This window comes from Palaemon carinicauda, chromosome 33, assembly GCF_036898095.1.
Source record: "Palaemon carinicauda isolate YSFRI2023 chromosome 33, ASM3689809v2, whole genome shotgun sequence".
In the NCBI taxonomy this organism is placed as follows: domain Eukaryota; kingdom Metazoa; phylum Arthropoda; class Malacostraca; order Decapoda; family Palaemonidae; genus Palaemon; species Palaemon carinicauda.
This window is the reverse complement of record NC_090757.1, coordinates 19591024-19608523: the sequence shown is the minus strand read 5'-3', so window position 1 is coordinate 19608523 and position 17500 is coordinate 19591024. Positions and strand designations below refer to the sequence as shown.

Here is a 17500-nt window from a genome sequence, read left to right as displayed (position 1 = left end):
AATTTATCTCGTGATGTCTGGGTGGTGTTGGTTTCTGTTACAATGCGAATTAACGCAGCGTATAGACTACGCTTCAAAGTAAAGTAGACTCGGCATTAATTCGAAATTTGAATTTATGCATTATGTAAATATGTATATACTGTATATGTTATACATACATGCATGCATATACATATGCAAAAACAAATGCAGCCGTTTCTAGTTCACTGCAGTGTCAAGTTTGTTTTGGCCAGTTTTCATCACCATGCTGACAAGTGCGGATTGGTGATGGTGGGAGATTTTCGTCTGATAGCTCACGGCAAACCAACCTAGTATGCGTGGCTCTGACTAGTACCGTTTGGATGATTATGGCGTTACGCAAACTCTTTCACAACAATAAAGAATATGTGTGTGTGTATATATATATATATATATATATATATATATATATATATATATATATATATATATATATATACACACACACACACATATATATATATATATATATATATATATATATAGATATATATATATATATATATATATATATATATATATATATATATATATATATATATATATATATACTTTATAAATGTATATGTATAAATACAGTTTTGACTATATGCGTAATAGTTTACAAGAAATGAAAATGCAAAAGTATTATTGTATGTAACTTTATTTGCTTTTGAACGAATTTCTGCTCATGTTCCCAGTATATTTATGACCACAATTTGTAATTTTCCCTCCAGGAAATGACCAAACTTTTGTCACCGCGTCCTCATCACAACGATGAAACAGAGAAACCGTCATTTTACCGGACGGAAATATTGTTAAACGAGGACTGATGCGCTAATGGACAGCGTTTTAGTTGGAGAGCGCGGCCGAATGCAATTTTCTCATCATTAACATCATCTTTTGATCTCCGGAAATTGAACCCTCCAACGGAGGCCTGACAGCTGAAGTTGGAAGCCAGGGAATGCTGTATACTTCGGAGCATCGAACTTGGAAGCTAGGAATGCTATATACTTCGGAGCTTCGAAGTTTGAAGCCAGTGAATGCTGTATACTTTGGAGCTTCAAATTTGGAAGCCAGTGTATGCTGTATACTTCAGAGCTTCGAATTTGGAAGCCAGTGAATGCTGTATACTTCAGAGCTTCGAATTTGGAAGTCAGGGAATGCTGTATACTTCGGAGCTTCGAACTTGGAAGCTAGGAATGCTATATACTTCGGAGCTTCGAAGTTTGAAGCCAGTGAATGCTGTATACTTCAGAGCTTCGAATTTGGAAGCCAGTGAATGCTGTATACTTCAGAGCTTCGAATTTGGAAGCCAGGGAATGCTGTATACTTCGGAGCTTCGAATTTGGAAGTCAGGGAATGCTGTATACTTCGGAGCATCGAACTTGGAAGCTAGGAATGCTATATACTTCGGAGCTTCGAAGTTTGAAGCCAGTGAATGCTGTATACTTTGGAGCTTCAAATTTGGAAGCCAGTGTATGCTGTATACTTCAGAGCTTCGAATTTGGAAGCCAGTGAATGCTGTATACTTCAGAGCTTCGAATTTGGAAGTCAGGGAATGCTGTATACTTCGGAGCTTCGAACTTGGAAGCTAGGAATGCTATATACTTCGGAGCTTCGAAGTTTGAAGCCAGTGAATGCTGTATACTTCAGAGCTTCGAATTTGGAAGCCAGTGAATGCTGTATACTTCAGAGCTTCGAATTTGGAAGCCAGGGAATGCTGTATACTTCGGAGCTTCGAATTTGGAAGTCAGGGAATGCTGTATACTTCGGAGCTTCGAACTTGGAAGCTAGGAATGCTATATACTTCGGAGCTTCGAAGTTTGAAGCCAGTGAATGCTGTATACTTTGGAGCTTCGAATTTGGAAGCCAGTGTATGCTGTATACTTCAGAGCTTCAAATTTGGAACCCAGGGAATGCTATATACATCGGAGCTTCGAAATTTGAAGCCAGTGAATGCTGTATACTTCGGAGCTTCGAAATTTGAAGCCATGAAAGGCTGTATAATAATTCGGAGCTCCGAAACAGGATTCGGGTAAACCTAAAGTCCCGTATATCACCATTTGCTTGATGGAATAACTCTGCATTTAGCTTTAGGGGCCAAACCCCAAAAATCCTCGCCGCCTCAGCCTTAAATTATGACACTGTAATTTTCACTTGTAGAATCACAACCTTGAGACAATTTAATCTCAACTTTTCTGGCCGCGTTCAGGTTACGAGGTTCGAGTCCATAACCGAAATGATAGCGTGGGAGTTATGGCGACTCGTTATCCGTTCGAGTTATGGGTGCTCGTTATTTGTTCGAATCTGTCTTTATGCCCGCGATCCTAAAGTTTACGAGGCGGGGAACTGTGCAGCCCTTTTGGTGTGTGTGTGTGTGTTTCTGTGTGGACGCGCGCGTGCGGTCGCATCAACTTTTACGGAAGATAATTGGAGGCAATTTGGTCCCGTGTTTGTTCAGACTAGCGTCAAAAGTGTGTTTGTTTGTTTGTAAAGGTGAAGGAACATTAATAACATTAAGCCTATTTTGGTTAACGTTACTTGTGGTATTACGTTAGGCTGTTTATATATTATGCTAATGCACGCTACCCGTTAAAAATGACAGCTAAATATTACGATAGATTTGCACGCACATACATATCCCCCTCTTACCAGAGTATGGCTATACCCCCTCCCCCTGTCCAAAGACGTGGAGAGCTGAGCGAAACATGAAAGATTTTGTATATATATATATATATATATATATATATATATATATATATATATATATATATATATATATGTGTGTGTGTGTGTGTGTGTGTCTAAAACCTTTGTAATATATTAGAGTAGCAACGACTTATATACAGTATATATATATATATATATATATATATATATATATATATATATATATATATATATGTGTGTGTGTGTGTGTATATATATATATATATATATTTATATATATATATATATATATATATATATATATATATATTATGATTTTATACAGTATATATAAATTTGTATATGTATTCATATATCGTGGTATATATTTTCTTATACACCTATTCCCAATATGGTAGGAAAGGTTAGGGGAGGGTAGCTTCCGAAGAGTTAAATCTCTTGGTGTCTCAGAAAGTCCTTACGAGCGAGATTGCCCGCCGGAGGGATAAGGTGTGATCGAACGCGGTCCTAGAAATCCTTATTCGATTACTAAACCAATGAGCCAGCTATGTGCGCACACATATACACGTACACATGTGTGTATATGTTTATCAATAAAGACTTGTTTTCCTTTGATTCGCCTCAACCAGCAGCAAATAACGCTCATTGCAATTACTTGTCTTCGTACTGCAGCTCCGGAAATAATTATTACCTCCGAACTGTAAAAAGTAATCATATCCCGTCGAGTCTAAGAGTAATGTTCCATATTTAGCAACTATTAAAGCCATAAGATAGTAATTAGGGCCATAAAGCCCTCAGAAAGTAATTAGGGCCGTAAAGCTCTTTAAAAGTAATTGCAGCTCCTCTGCTATGGAAGCAATTACCTTTCGTCAAGCGGCGATCAACAGTGATATTAATCAGGTCTCCTTTTATCAAAGAAGGCGCGATGGAGATAAGTCTTCATATCTGTCTCTCTCATTAGAGGTTGTGGCACGTTCCTGCCCTCCTCTTTAGAAGCCATTAAGGGATGAGTTATTTCTGCCGGAGACCTACAGGAAATGTATCTTCCTCTCTCTCCTTTTATTTATGGATTTTTTTTTTTTGCACTTCTGTACATTTTTTCGTCTTTACTTATAGGATTTTTCTCATTCTTTTAATTTACCTCCGCCAAGTAGATTATAAAATCGAGTCGATTTATTCATTTATTTATCTATTTATTTATTTATTTGTTTGTTTGTCTGTGGCAGGATTACGTCATTACTACTCGACAGATTTTGACAAACTTTTCACCACAGATAAATCTTAGGTCATGGACGACCCCATTAAATTTTGGAGATGATCCGGATCCAGGTCCGGATTCAGTATCCGGATTTGCATTTTCCCCATTTTAAAGATAAGGTCAAAACGCATTGTCGGATTTTTGACAAAATTTTATATCACAGATGGATCTTAGGTCATGGACGACCCCATTGAATTTTGGAGATGATCCGGATTCAATATCCGGATTAGCATTTTCCACATTTTAAAGATAAGGTCAAAGCACATTGTCGGAATTTTGACGAAATTTTCATCACAGATAGATCTTAGGTCATGGATGACCTCATTAAATTTTGGAGATGATCCGGATCCAGATTGAGATTCAATATCCTGATTTGCATTTTCCCCATTTTAAAGATGAGGTCAAAACAAATTGTCGGATTTTTGACGAAAATTACATCGCAGATAAATCTTAAGTCATGGACGACCCCATTAAATTTTGGAGATGATCCGGATTCAATATCCTGATTTGCATTTTCCCCATTTTAAAGATGAGGTCAAAACAAATTGTCGGATTTTTGACGAAAATTTCATCGCAGATAAATCTTAGGTCATGGACGACCCCATTAAATTTTGGAGATGATCCGGATTCAATATCCGGATTTGCATTTTCCACATTTTAAAGATAAGGTCAAAGCACATTGTCGGAATTTTGATGAAATTTTCATCACAGATAGATCTTAGGTCATGGATGACCTCATTAAATTTTGGAGATGATCCGGATCCAGATTGAGATTCAATATCCTGATTTGCATTTTCCCCATTTTAAAGATGAGGTCAAAACAAATTGTCGGATTTTTGACGAAAATTTCATCGCAGATAAATCTTAGGTCATGGACGACCCCATTAAATTTTGGAGATGATCCGGATTCAATATCCTGATTTGCATTTTCCACATTTTAAAGATAAGGTCAAAGCACATTGTCGGAATTTTGATGAAATTTTCATCACAGATAGATCTTAGGTCATGGATGACCTCATTAAATTTTGGAGATGATCCGGATCCAGATTGAGATTCAATATCCTGATTTGCATTTCCCCATTTTAAAGATGAGGTCAAAACAAATTGTCGGATTTTTGACGAAAATTACATTGCAGATAAATTTTAGGTCATGGACGACCCCATTAAATTTTGGAGATGATCCGGATTCAATATCCGGATTTGCATTTTCCCCATTTTAAAGATGAGGTCAAAACACATTGTCGGATTTTTGACGAAAATTTCATTGCAGATAAATCTTAGGTCATGGACGACCCCATTAAATTTTGGATATGATCCGGATCCAGATCCAGATTCAATATCCGGATTTGCATTTCCCCCATTTTAAAGATAACGCCAAACCAAATTATCCGATTTTTACAGAATTTTCACCACAGATAGATTTTAGGTCATGGACGAGCCCATTAAATTTTGAAGATTATCTGAATTCTTGATCCGAATTCCCATTTTTCGAATTTCAAAGATAACGTCAAAATAAATTGACGGATTCGGACGAAATATCCACCACAGGGCATTAACCTTTGGCGGAGGTTAGAAATATCGGATTGCTCTTGTTAATAAAATCATTTTGATAATAGTTGTTAATGCAATTGCTCTTTTCCTTTTTACTTCAGAGATAAAAGTAGTAATTTTCAGTCATATTTAGACTATAAATTTTGGAATTATTTATTTGTATTCCAAGTTCTACAATTACTAATAAGTCTTATAATTCATTATTGCTCATTTTGCGAATGCCAAGTTTACTGAATAATATTTGAAGGCGGCGTTGCCACATCATTCCGTATGTGAGTCATAGATTCTATAACATGGTCTTTCACTGTCATGGGTTAGGTTTTTCTTGCTTGAGGGTACACTCAGGCATACTACTCTATCAGTTTCTTTGTTTCATTTCTCCACTGGGCTATTTTCTTCTGTTGCAGCCCTTGGCCTTATAACATCCTGCTTTTCCAACTATAGTCAATTTCTTTTAGCGATGCAGATTTGCACCGACTCGCAGCGGTGCCCTTTTAGCTCGGAAAAGTTTCCTGATCGCTGATTGGTTGGACAAGATAATTCTAACCAATCAGCGATCAGGAAAATTTTCCGAGTTAAAAGGGCACCGCTGCGAGTCGGTGCAAATCTGCATCGATAAAAGAAATGGTCTCTAGGGTTGTAGCTTAAATGATAATAATAATAATAATAATAATAATAATAATAATAATAATAATAATAATAATAATAATAATATGAAACAGACCGACCAATGTTGGGAAACATGGAAATGCCCTTGTTATAGAATAGTCTGAAGTATTTGGGTTAGAATAGATAGAGTTGTAAATATTACACAGAGGAATAGCAAAAGTGACCGAATCCGCGATCAAAGGTGAATATAAATCTGCCTGGTTTCATCCATCATTCTGAACCTCAGTGAGTGAATCTTCTTGGCAACAGGTAAAAGATAAGTGATTATAAATCTAACCGGTTTCGTCCACCGAGGAAAGAATCAGTGAATGAACTCTTAATGACATAAGATGAAAAATAATTAATTATAAATCAGAGAATGGAGACCCAAGTCAATACAGATATATAGACTCTAATGGAGATGTCATCACAATAGATAAAAATGACGTGATTGCAAGCCTTTAATTACTTCCATTGTGGTAAATCCCTGGTAACACAGATATCATGATTAAATGTAGAAATCAAATGATTATTACCTCCGCCAATGAAATTGGAAGGAGGTTATGTTTTCGCCCCTGTTTGCGTGTTTGTTTGTGTGGGTGTGGGTGTTTGTTTATGAACAGCTTCCTGACCGCAAGTTTAATCGAAGAGTAATGAACTTGCAGGAATTAACTGTTACGTAAAAATCTGGATATGATTAAACTTTAGAAGGTGAAAATCAAAGGTGAAGGTCATGGTCAAGGAAAATGTTCAATTCACGTAATCAGCCATAAGTTTGGACATCGTTGTGACAGAGACTTCAAACTTTGTTCATATTTAAGTGCATGAAAATCCACGCCAATTAATAGATGTTAAGGTCAAAGGACAAGGTCAAGGTCAAGCGAAAGGTCGAGAAATAAGTAGCCGCGGCGGAGTCTGCGCTCTACTGAGTGTCCCTTTTGTATATATACATATGATTTTATCCATTTGGCTGAACCAAAGAGAATGGAAACTCCGTGATAATATATAAGAATCAAGGGATGATAAGTCTACCTGATTTCTCACGCCATGAAGAAACTGGGGCAACTGGGGCTTATGATAATAAGTAAAAGACAAGGGTCTATAAATCTGCCTAATTCGGCTTCTAAGCTAAATTTAGCGAATGGTCTCTCTATGACAGCAGGCAAAAGAGAAGTGATAGCCCTGATTTCACACAATGCAAAATATCAGAAATTGGAGATTTATACTCGTGAAACCTATAATTTATAGTTTTAGTGCTTATACGTTAAATATGGAGAATGAAATATCCCTTTATATATGAATACTTATAGGCTATATGAAGCGTGAAGTAGATGATGATGAGTGGAGAAGTATTGATTTAAAAGTTTGAAAGCTCATGATAGGGACGACTGGCAAAATTGAATCGAGGTCCTTTGGGTCAATAGACGTAGGAGGAGGTGATGATGATATGAACCCTTACATTTATTTTGGGTTTTGATGAACCTTAGTGGTAGTCCTGATTTCACACGATGACAAACATCAGACATTAGAAAATTATTTATACTTTGTGAAACCGATAATTTAGAGTTTTAGTGCTTATACATTAAGTAAGTAGAAAATTATTTATACTTTGTGAAACCGATAAGTTAGAGTTTTAGTGCTTATACATTAAGTAAGGCGAATTAGATATTATATAAACACTTATATTTCACTTTAGGGTTTGAAGACAGCAAACAGCAGGAAACACAAAATGAGCTTCCACAGTCGTTCAGAACATGGACAGTGCTTCAGACTTGACGCCAGGCCGACGCTGTTTTAACCAAAGGCGTCAGACTGATATTACATGCAATTAAGTGCAATTGTGCAGGGCAGTTGCATGGGAACAAATGGACCAAGCAAGACGACCCAACATTTGGAATTCATTTCATGCAGGAAAATCAGAAGTTATTCAGTATATACGATAGGTATTGCCTAGGCGTTTTTGCATTATAGGAATTAGACAGAAACTGTTTTGAATTCTTAGTATATCAATAAGCTTTACAGCTTATTATTATTATTATTATTATTATTATTATTATTATTATTATTATTATTATTATTATTGCTATTGCTATTATTATTATTATTATTATTATTATTATTATTATTATTATTATTATTATTATTGAAATTATTATTATTATTATTATTATTATTATTATTATTTTTATTATTATTATTATTATTATTATTATTAATTTTTAAAAAATTATTATTATTATTATTATTATTATTATTATTATTATTATTATTATTATTATTAATACTTACTAAGCTACAACCCCAGTTGGAAAAGCAGGATGCTGTAAGCCCACGGGCCCCAACAGGGAAAATAGCCCATTAAGGTGAGGAAATAAAAGGAAAAATAAAATATTTTAAGATTAGTAACAGCATTCATTTATTAAATTACATAGAGATTTAGTAGGAAATTAATTGAGTTCTCGATTTTTTATAACTACTAGTGTACGCAACCCGACAAAAAGGATGGCTAGATATTTAGATATATATGATGCACACGCACAGATTCAATCCTTCTCACCCCCCCCCCCCCTCCCCCTTTCCTAACTACAACACGCTAGTTTGGCAAATTGTGGGAGACGGTCGTTTTCCGAGGAGTGGTTGCCTATCATCGCGACAATTTATATGTATATATATATATATATATATATATATATATATATATATATATATATATATATATATGTGTGTGTGTGTGTGTGTGTGTGTGTGTGTGTGTGTGTGTGTAGGCCCAAGCCTACATGGCTGAGGACTATAAAATGTGAGGTACAAGATGATGAATGGTGAAGTATTGATTTAAAAGCTTGAGATAGAGATGAGTGGCGAAATCTAACTGAGGCCCTTTGCGTCAATAGGCGTAGGACGATATATATATATATATATATATATATATATATATATATATATATATATATATATATATATCCCCAAACACTTGCTCTTTAAAGGTGAGATGATTTGCAATGTCACATTCTTTTACAATCTTGCGTTTTTCATTTACAGAAATCTATAGATTTCTCGTCAAAACAATATTTGTTTGAGCATTTTAAATTCTCCAAGACCGACTTGTCTTTTCCTATAAATGTAGTTTTCGTCATATTTTTTTTTTTAGCCCCTCCCCCCAAAAAATAAGTATTATTTGTTGGCATATGAGACCAGGAAACAAGGACTTCATACTAAATTTGCTCTGTTTAATCAGTATGAAGGTTAGATAATTACATGTCTCTTTAATCATCTTAACCTACTAATTTCCAACACAACCCCTTTTATCTAGATCATTGCATATCTCATTAACTATCTTAACCTTCAAATACCAACAAAAACGTTTCCATTTATAACCGTAAGCAATAATTTCCAAAATTACGCGATGACACATTTGTTATCAATTACACTTCCGAATTTCAACGCTGGAGTTTTTATTTCCATTTATATTTTCATCCTGCTGTCTATTCTGAAAGCATGATAGACAGCAGGAACCTTTTAAACAAATAGAAAAAAAAAGACAACATAAAAAAGAACGAACGAATTAAACATGAAACGTGTGTTGGAGCGAGTCGGCTAAACCATTAGTATTATACGTCTGCCTTGTCCGGCGTCACATGGCGAAGTCAATGAAAGTTCGGGTTAATAATTATAAAACCTAATAGACAAAGAGCTTAATTAACAAGCCCTTGCAGACGCGCATGCGTCCATTACAACCTCCCACCAGCAACAAAGCATCTAATAATTTCTAATTACCTCTCTAGGAATAAAAAAAAAAGGCTTTGGCGCTAAGTAGTGTAAGGGGCGTTCTCCATAGAAACTTTGACAGCGCTCGTTTAGTGGGGAGGCTTAAATGGGGCTGTCTTCGAATGTCTTGGCGTTAAGTGGGAAACGGGAATTTTAATTTCTCTTAATAGATGCTTTTTTTTTTTCTATTCGTGATAGAGTAGTAATTCTAGGTTGGAGCGCTTTATGTAATTTCTAGCTTTTAGGGTTTTAAAGGCCGGTCATGAATGGCGCAGGCAAGGGACAGTGACAATGCCCTAGAGACTGACCATATATACATATGATCAGCTCCCAAGGCCCCTCTCCGCCCAAGCCATGACCAGGGAGGACTCACCAGGTAGACCTACAGGCTCCCCCTAGGCTCATCAGGATGGTGAGGTCGCAGACACTACAAAAAACTGTTGAGTTTGAGTAGGACTCGAACCCTAGTTTGGCGATCGCCATGGAGGGACGTTTCCAATCAGTAATTTATAAACGTGAATTATAAGAGGTATTAGTTTGTTGAGTGTAGTTGGAAAAGTGTATGGTAGAGTACTGATTAATAGGATTAAGGATAAAACAGAGAATGCAATCTTGGAAGTACAGGGTGGTTTTAGAAGAGGTAGGGGTTGTATGAATCAGATTTTTACAGTTAGGCAGATATGCGAGAAATATTTAGCAAAAGGTAAGGAGGTGTATGTTGCGTTTATGGATCTGGAGAAAGCATATGATAGAGTTGATAGGGAAGCAATGTGGAATGTGATGAGGTTATATGGAGTTGGTGGAAGGTTGTTGCAAGCAGTGAAAAGTTTCTACAAAGGTAGTAAAACAGGTGTTAGAATAGGAAATGAAGTGAGCGATTGGTTTCCGGTGAGAGTGGGGCTGAGACAGGGATGTGTGATGTCGCCGTGGTTGTTTAACTTGTATGTTGATGGAGTGGTGAGAGAGGTGAATGCTCGAGTGCTTGGACGAGGATTAAAACTGGTAGACGAGAATGACCATGAATGGGAGGTAAATCAGTTGTTGTTTGCGGATGATACTGTACTGGTAGCAGACACAGAAGAGAAGCTTGACCGACTAGTGACAGAATTTGGAAGGGTGTGTGAGAGAAGGAAGTTGAGAGTTAATGTGGGTAAGAGTAAGGTTATGAGATGTACGAGAAGGGAAGGTGGTGCAAGGTTGAATGTCATGTTGAATGGAGAGTTACTTGAGGAGGTGGATCAATTTAAGTACTTGGGGTCTGTTGTTGCAGCAAATGGTGGAGTGGAAGCAGATGTACGTCAGAGAGTGAATGAAGGTTGCAAAGTGTTGGGGGCAGTTAAGGGAGTAGTAAAAAATAGAGGGTTGGGCATGAATGTAAAGAGAGTTCTATATGAGAAAGTGATTGTACCAACTGTGATGTATGGATCGGAGTTGTGGGGAATGAAAGTGATGGAGAGACAGAAATTGAATGTGTTTGAGATGAAGTGTCTGAGGAGTATGGCTGGTGTATCTCGAGTAGATAGGGTCAGGAACGAGGTGGTGAGGGTGAGAACGGGTGTAAGAAATGAGTTAGCGGCTAGAGTGGATATGAATGTGTTGAGGTGGTTTGGCCATGTTGAGAGAATGGAGAATGGCTGTCTGCTAAAGAAGGTGATGAATGCAAGAGTTGATGGGAGAAGTACAAGAGGAAGGCCAAGGTTTGGGTGGATGGATGGTGTGAAGAAAGCTCTGGGTGATAGGAGGATAGATGTGAGAGAGGCAAGAGAGCGTGCTAGAAATAGGAATGAATGGCAAGCGATTGTGACGCAGTTCCGGTAGGCCCTGCTGCTTCCTCCGGTGCCTTAGATGACCGCGGAGGTAGCAGCAGTAGGGGACTCAGCAGTATGAAGCTTCATCTGTGGTGGAAATGTGGGAGGTTGGGCTGTGGCACCCTAGCAGTACCAGCTGAACTCGGCTGAGTCCCTGGTTAGGCTGGAGGAACATAGAGAGTAGAGGTCCCCTTTTTTGTTTTGTTTCTTGTTGATGTCGGCTACCCCCCAAATTTGGGGGAAGTGCCTTTGGTATATGTATGTATGTTGTTTGTTAGAAATTTAAAGCGTAGGTATTCTCACCAACAACACCAAAATATACTATGGTATGTCTTCCAATATGAACAAAATGTCTGACTTCGTAGAGAGAGAGAGAGAGAGGAGAGAGAGAGAGAGAGAGAGAGAGAGAGAATTGTCTGCTCTGTCCAGTTTCTTATCTCTAAAGGATCATTAACTTTGTAAGTTGGGAAAAGACGTTTGTTGCAATCAAATTCATCCCCTTTTAATATAACATCAGCCATCCAATGTCTGCTTGCCTTACTTGTGTGAATTTCTTTACCTATGCTTGTTCGTCTACACACCAAGACCTACTCTTTTTTGTAGGCCTAGTCTCTTTGTTGGTCTTGCACACACATATAACACACACCAAGGCCTACTCTTTTTGTAGGCCTAGTCTCTCTGTAGATTTGGCAACACACGCATAGAATACACACCAAGACCTAATCATTTTTGTAGGCCTAGCCTCTCTGTAGGTCTTGCTACGCTCATAGAAGAAATTCACCTAGTGACCACCATGAACTAATCGTTGGCTTTTTATAGAAAAAAAACTAATGTCTAGACATTTTATAAATAGAATACACAACGAACTGCCATTTACCTAGATTACTGTATGTTGTGTCTTTCTACGGAAGTTGATATTACAGTACAATCGTTTTAGTAATCTGAGTAACCATATGGGGGTGTACAATTGTATGACTTCTGCGGCAGGATTTTCCCACAGACCAGAGAATCTCTCTCTCTCTCTCTCTCTCTCTCTCTCTCTCCTCTCTCTCTCTCTCTCTCTCTCTCTCTCTTATGTTAGTTCTTTTTCTTTACCAAGTCTGGTGAGCATTTAACTGGCTTATAGTAGTGCCAGTGCTCCTCTCTCTCTCTCTCTCTCTCTCTCTCTCTCTCTCTCTCTCTCTCTCTCTCTCTCTCTCTCTCTCTCTCTCTCTTTAGTTGCTTGTTTTTCTTTATCTAGTCTGGTGACTTTAACTGGCTTTTAGTAGTGCCAATGCTCTCTCTCTCTCTCTCTCTCTCTCTCTCTCTCTCTCTCTCTCTCTCTCTCTCTCTCTCTTATGTTAGTTCTTTTTCTTTACCAAGTCTGGTGAGCATTTTAACTGGCTTATAGTAGTGCCAGTGCTCCTCTCTCTCTCTCTCTCTCTCTCTCTCTCCTCTCTCTCCTCTCTCTCTCTCTCTCTCTCTCTCTCTCTCTTTAGTTGCTTGTTTTTCTTTATCTAGTCTGGTGACTTTAACTGGCTTTTAGTAGTGCCAATGCTCTCTCTCTCTCTCTCTCTCTCTCTCTCTCTCTCTCTCTCTCTCTCTCGTTACTTGCTTCTTTTTCTGTATCAAGTCTGGTGGTGACTATTTAATTAACTTACAGTAGTACCAGCTCTCTCTCTCTCTCTCTCTCTCTCTCTCTCTCTCTCTCTCTCTCTCTATGACCCTCATGATAGTCCCCCGTCTCTTTTAAGTCCTCTTGTGTCCATAAGCTTCCCTCTACTAAAAACGGTCTAAACAGACCCTCTTCAGAACTCCATTCTTTTTTTTTCTATTTTTTGGGAGCATACCGGATACGGCTTCATAAGACCCATTATCTAATTATATTCAATATGGGTCACTCTCTCTCTCTCTCTCTCTCTCTCCTCTCTCTCTCTCTCTCTCTCTCTCTCTCTCTCTCTCTCTCTGTATGTATGTATGTATGTATGCGTGGGATCTCCCAGCATTCATTTACAATGAAATAAGTGACTGAACTTCGTCGCTTAAATGCAGTTTATTGTTGGCTTTATTTTCTCTGGCGTTTTCTTTCCGGCGAATGTCTTTTTGTGATATCGGTATTCAGATCATGATGGAAAAGGTTTTCCAAGCGGAAACTTTCGAAATCTTTTATGGAAATGAATAGAAAAATGTTAAACTTCGTTTAAAGGAATGCGTTAAACCGTTGAGAACAGAAATAGATAAAGAAACATTGAAGTAAAACTGACAGACTCTGTGGAAGCAGGGATGGTGGAGAAGATACTACAATAAAAAATGAATTAGAAAAACTAAACTTTTGATAGGACACTGAGGATACTCTATTGGAAAGTGAATTAGAAGAAATTAACTTTGATAAGAATACTGAAGATACTCATTGGAAAGTGAATTAGAAGAAATAAACTTTGATAAGAATACTGAAGATACACTATTGGAAAGTGAATTAGAAAAAAAAAATAAACTTTGATAAGAATACTGAAGATATTCCGTTGAAAAGTGAATTAGAAAAAATAAAATTTGATAAGAATTCTGAAGATATTCCATTGAAAAGTAAATTAGAAAAAAATAAACTTTGATATTTTCCAATTCGAAAATAAAAGAAAATATGGAAATTTAAAACTAACAACGCGAATAAAGGATGATACAAAATATACGCAGCATATAACCTCGACACTTGTAAATTTGAGTCATATCTAAATAGATTATACTGGGTAAAAATTAAGGTACTTTAAATTCTTTACATTTTGCATAGTGCTATTATGTCTAAAACTTCCATCATGATAGATCAGAGAAGAAAACGCTGGTAGGAACTCAAGTTTTGCTTGGTTAAATGGCCTCGGTTAGATTTCACCAGTCGTCTCTATCTTGAGCTTTTAATTCAACATTTCTCCATTCAGCATCTCCTACTTCACAATTCATAGTCCTCACCCATGTAGGCCTGGATCTTCCAACTCTTGTAGTGCCTTGTGGAGCCAGCTGAACGTTTGTTGATCTAATCTCTCTTGGGGAGTGCGAAGAGCATGTCCAAACCATCTCCATCTACCCCTCATCATGATCTCATCCACATATGGAACTCGAGTAATCTCTCTTAGTTTTATTTCTAATCCTGTCCTGCCCATTTAACCTCCCAATATCCTACTGAGGGCTTTGTTCTCAAATCTACTAAATCTATTGGAGGTTGTTTCATTGTCATACCATGACTAATGTCCATAGAGTAACACCGATCTCACTAAACTAATGTATAGACCGATTTTTATAAGTAATTTCAGGCGATTTAATTTCCAAATTTTACTAAACTAGCATTGTCTGATTGATTTTTCAATCTTTCAATGAAGTCTAATTCTAAAGACTCTTTATCGGAGATCATATTTCCTAAATACTTGAATGATTCTACCTCATTAATCCTTTCCTCATCCGCTGATATTTCATCTTCTATTGCAAATTCAGTTTTCATCATCTCTTGTCATTTATGCTATTTATCTCAGCCCAACCTCGTGTGATATTTCATGCATTCTGTTAAGCATTGCAAATCCTGTGGTGTTCTGCTAATAAGGACAGCATCATCACATATTTAAAGGTCATTTTATGGGTCATAAAGTGTAACCTTTTCTTGAACTTATTCTTTTTAATTTTTTTTTCCACATATTTTGCTGTTTATCTTTTGATTGATAAACGCCTTGAATTTTATTATAATTAGAAAATTCACTTCTCTTCCACATTGATGACTTTCCTTTTATAATATAATTTTGTATGGTGATTAATTTTGGTATTTTAAATTCCTAGATCCTAAAACTTAATTCTACTTATTTAACTCCTAATTCCAAATGAGTATATCACAAAAATGTTTGAGAGAAGTGATACCAGATTTATGCACATTTCTGTTTTAATTTGCAAATAGAAAAAGGTTCATATTTTAAATGTTATTAGCCATTATTTTATTTTATTTCATTGTATTTTATATTATTTTACTATTTTATTACAGGATGGGGGCATCAGCTATCAAAATCCGCATGGAAGATATCATTAATCTGAAAGACTATGACGGTACTTTACGTCCACAGAACCAAGGTCAGTGAGTTTAATTTTGGTCGTAATGTATATGGAGGGTAAAGGGTGATTCACACTGCAACCGTCACGTCACATCACGACACATCACGTCACGTCACGTCACGTCACATCACCGTTCTGTTAACCGTGCTATGTATTCACACTATTTTATCACGTCACATCACATCACGCCACGCCACTATTTCGTCAATCGTGCTATGTATTCACACTATTCATCACGTCACATCACATCACATCATGCCACCGTTCCGTCAACTGTGTATGTATTCACACTATTCATCACGTCACATCACATCACGCCACGTCACCGTTCCGCCATCCGTGCTATTTATTCACACCATTCATCATGCCACATCACATCATGCCACCCGTTCCGTCAACCGTGCTATGTATTCATTCCGTCAACTGTGCTATGTATTCACACTATTCATCACGTCACATCACATCACGCAGCGCCACCGTTCCGTCAACCGTGCGATGTATTCACACTATTCATCACGTCACATCACATCACGCAGCGCCACCGTTCCGTCAACCGTGCGATGTATTCACACTATTCATCACGTCACATCACGTCACGCCACGTCACCGTTCCGTCAACCGTGCGATGTATTCACACTATTCATCACGTCACATCATGTCACGCCACGCCACCGTTCCGTCAACCGTGCGATGTATTCACAATATTCATCACGTCACATCACATCACGCAGCACCACTGTTCCGTCAACCGTGCGATGTATTCACAATATTCATCACGTGACGTGTCACGCCACCTTTCCTGACATCACTTGACGCCACCATTCCGTTAACCGTGCTATGTATTCACATTATTCATTACATCACATCACATCACATCACGGCAAGCTTGCTATGTATACACACGTGATGAATACATCACGTCACATCATATCCCGTCACGCTACCGTTCTGTCAACCGTGCGATGTATTCACACTATTCATCACGTCACATCACATCGCGTCACGCCACCGTTCCGTCAACCGTGCGATGTATTCACACTATTCATCACGTCACATCACATCGCGTCACGCCACCGTTCGTCAACCGTGCGATGTATTCACAACTATTCATCACGTCACATCACATCGGGCCACCCCACCGTTCCGTCAACCGTGCGATGTATTCACACTATTCATCACGTCACATCACATCGGGCCACCCCACCGTTCCGTCAACCGTGCGATGTATTCACACTATTCATCACGTCACATCACATCGGGCCACCCCACCGTTCCGTCAACCGTGCGATGTATTCACACTATTCATCACGTCACATCACATCGGGCCACCCCACCGTTCCGTCAACCGTGCGATGTATTCACACTATTCATCACGTCACATCACATCGGGGCCACCCCACCGTTCCGTCAACCGTGCGATGTATTCACACTATTCATCACGTCACATCACATCGGGCCCACCCCACCGTTCCGTCAACCGTGCGATGTATTCACACTATTCATCACGTCACATCACATCGGGCCACCCCACCGTTCCGTCAACCATGCGATGTATTCACACTATTCATCACGTCACATCACATCAATATTTCCTATGTAATCCATAAAAAACTTTAATTACAAAACCAGAAGAATCGAAATTCGATAGAATAGTGTGCCCGAGTGTATCCTCAAGCAAGAGAATCTAGTAATGATAATATATGAGAGAGAGAGAGAGAGAGAGAGAGAGAGAGAGAGA

At 37.9% G+C, this 17500-nt stretch overlaps 1 protein-coding gene across 1 annotated transcript in view; it reads left to right on the top strand.

Annotated features, from left to right (window-relative positions):
• Positions 1 to 17500, top strand: part of LOC137626082 (glycine receptor subunit alpha-3-like) — a 217138-nt gene that overhangs the window by 90776 nt on the left and 108862 nt on the right. The window contains exon 3 of the mRNA XM_068357165.1: positions 15695 to 15780. Within this exon, the coding sequence (XP_068213266.1) occupies positions 15695 to 15780 (86 nt within the window). The remainder of the gene's footprint in view (positions 1 to 15694; positions 15781 to 17500) is intronic.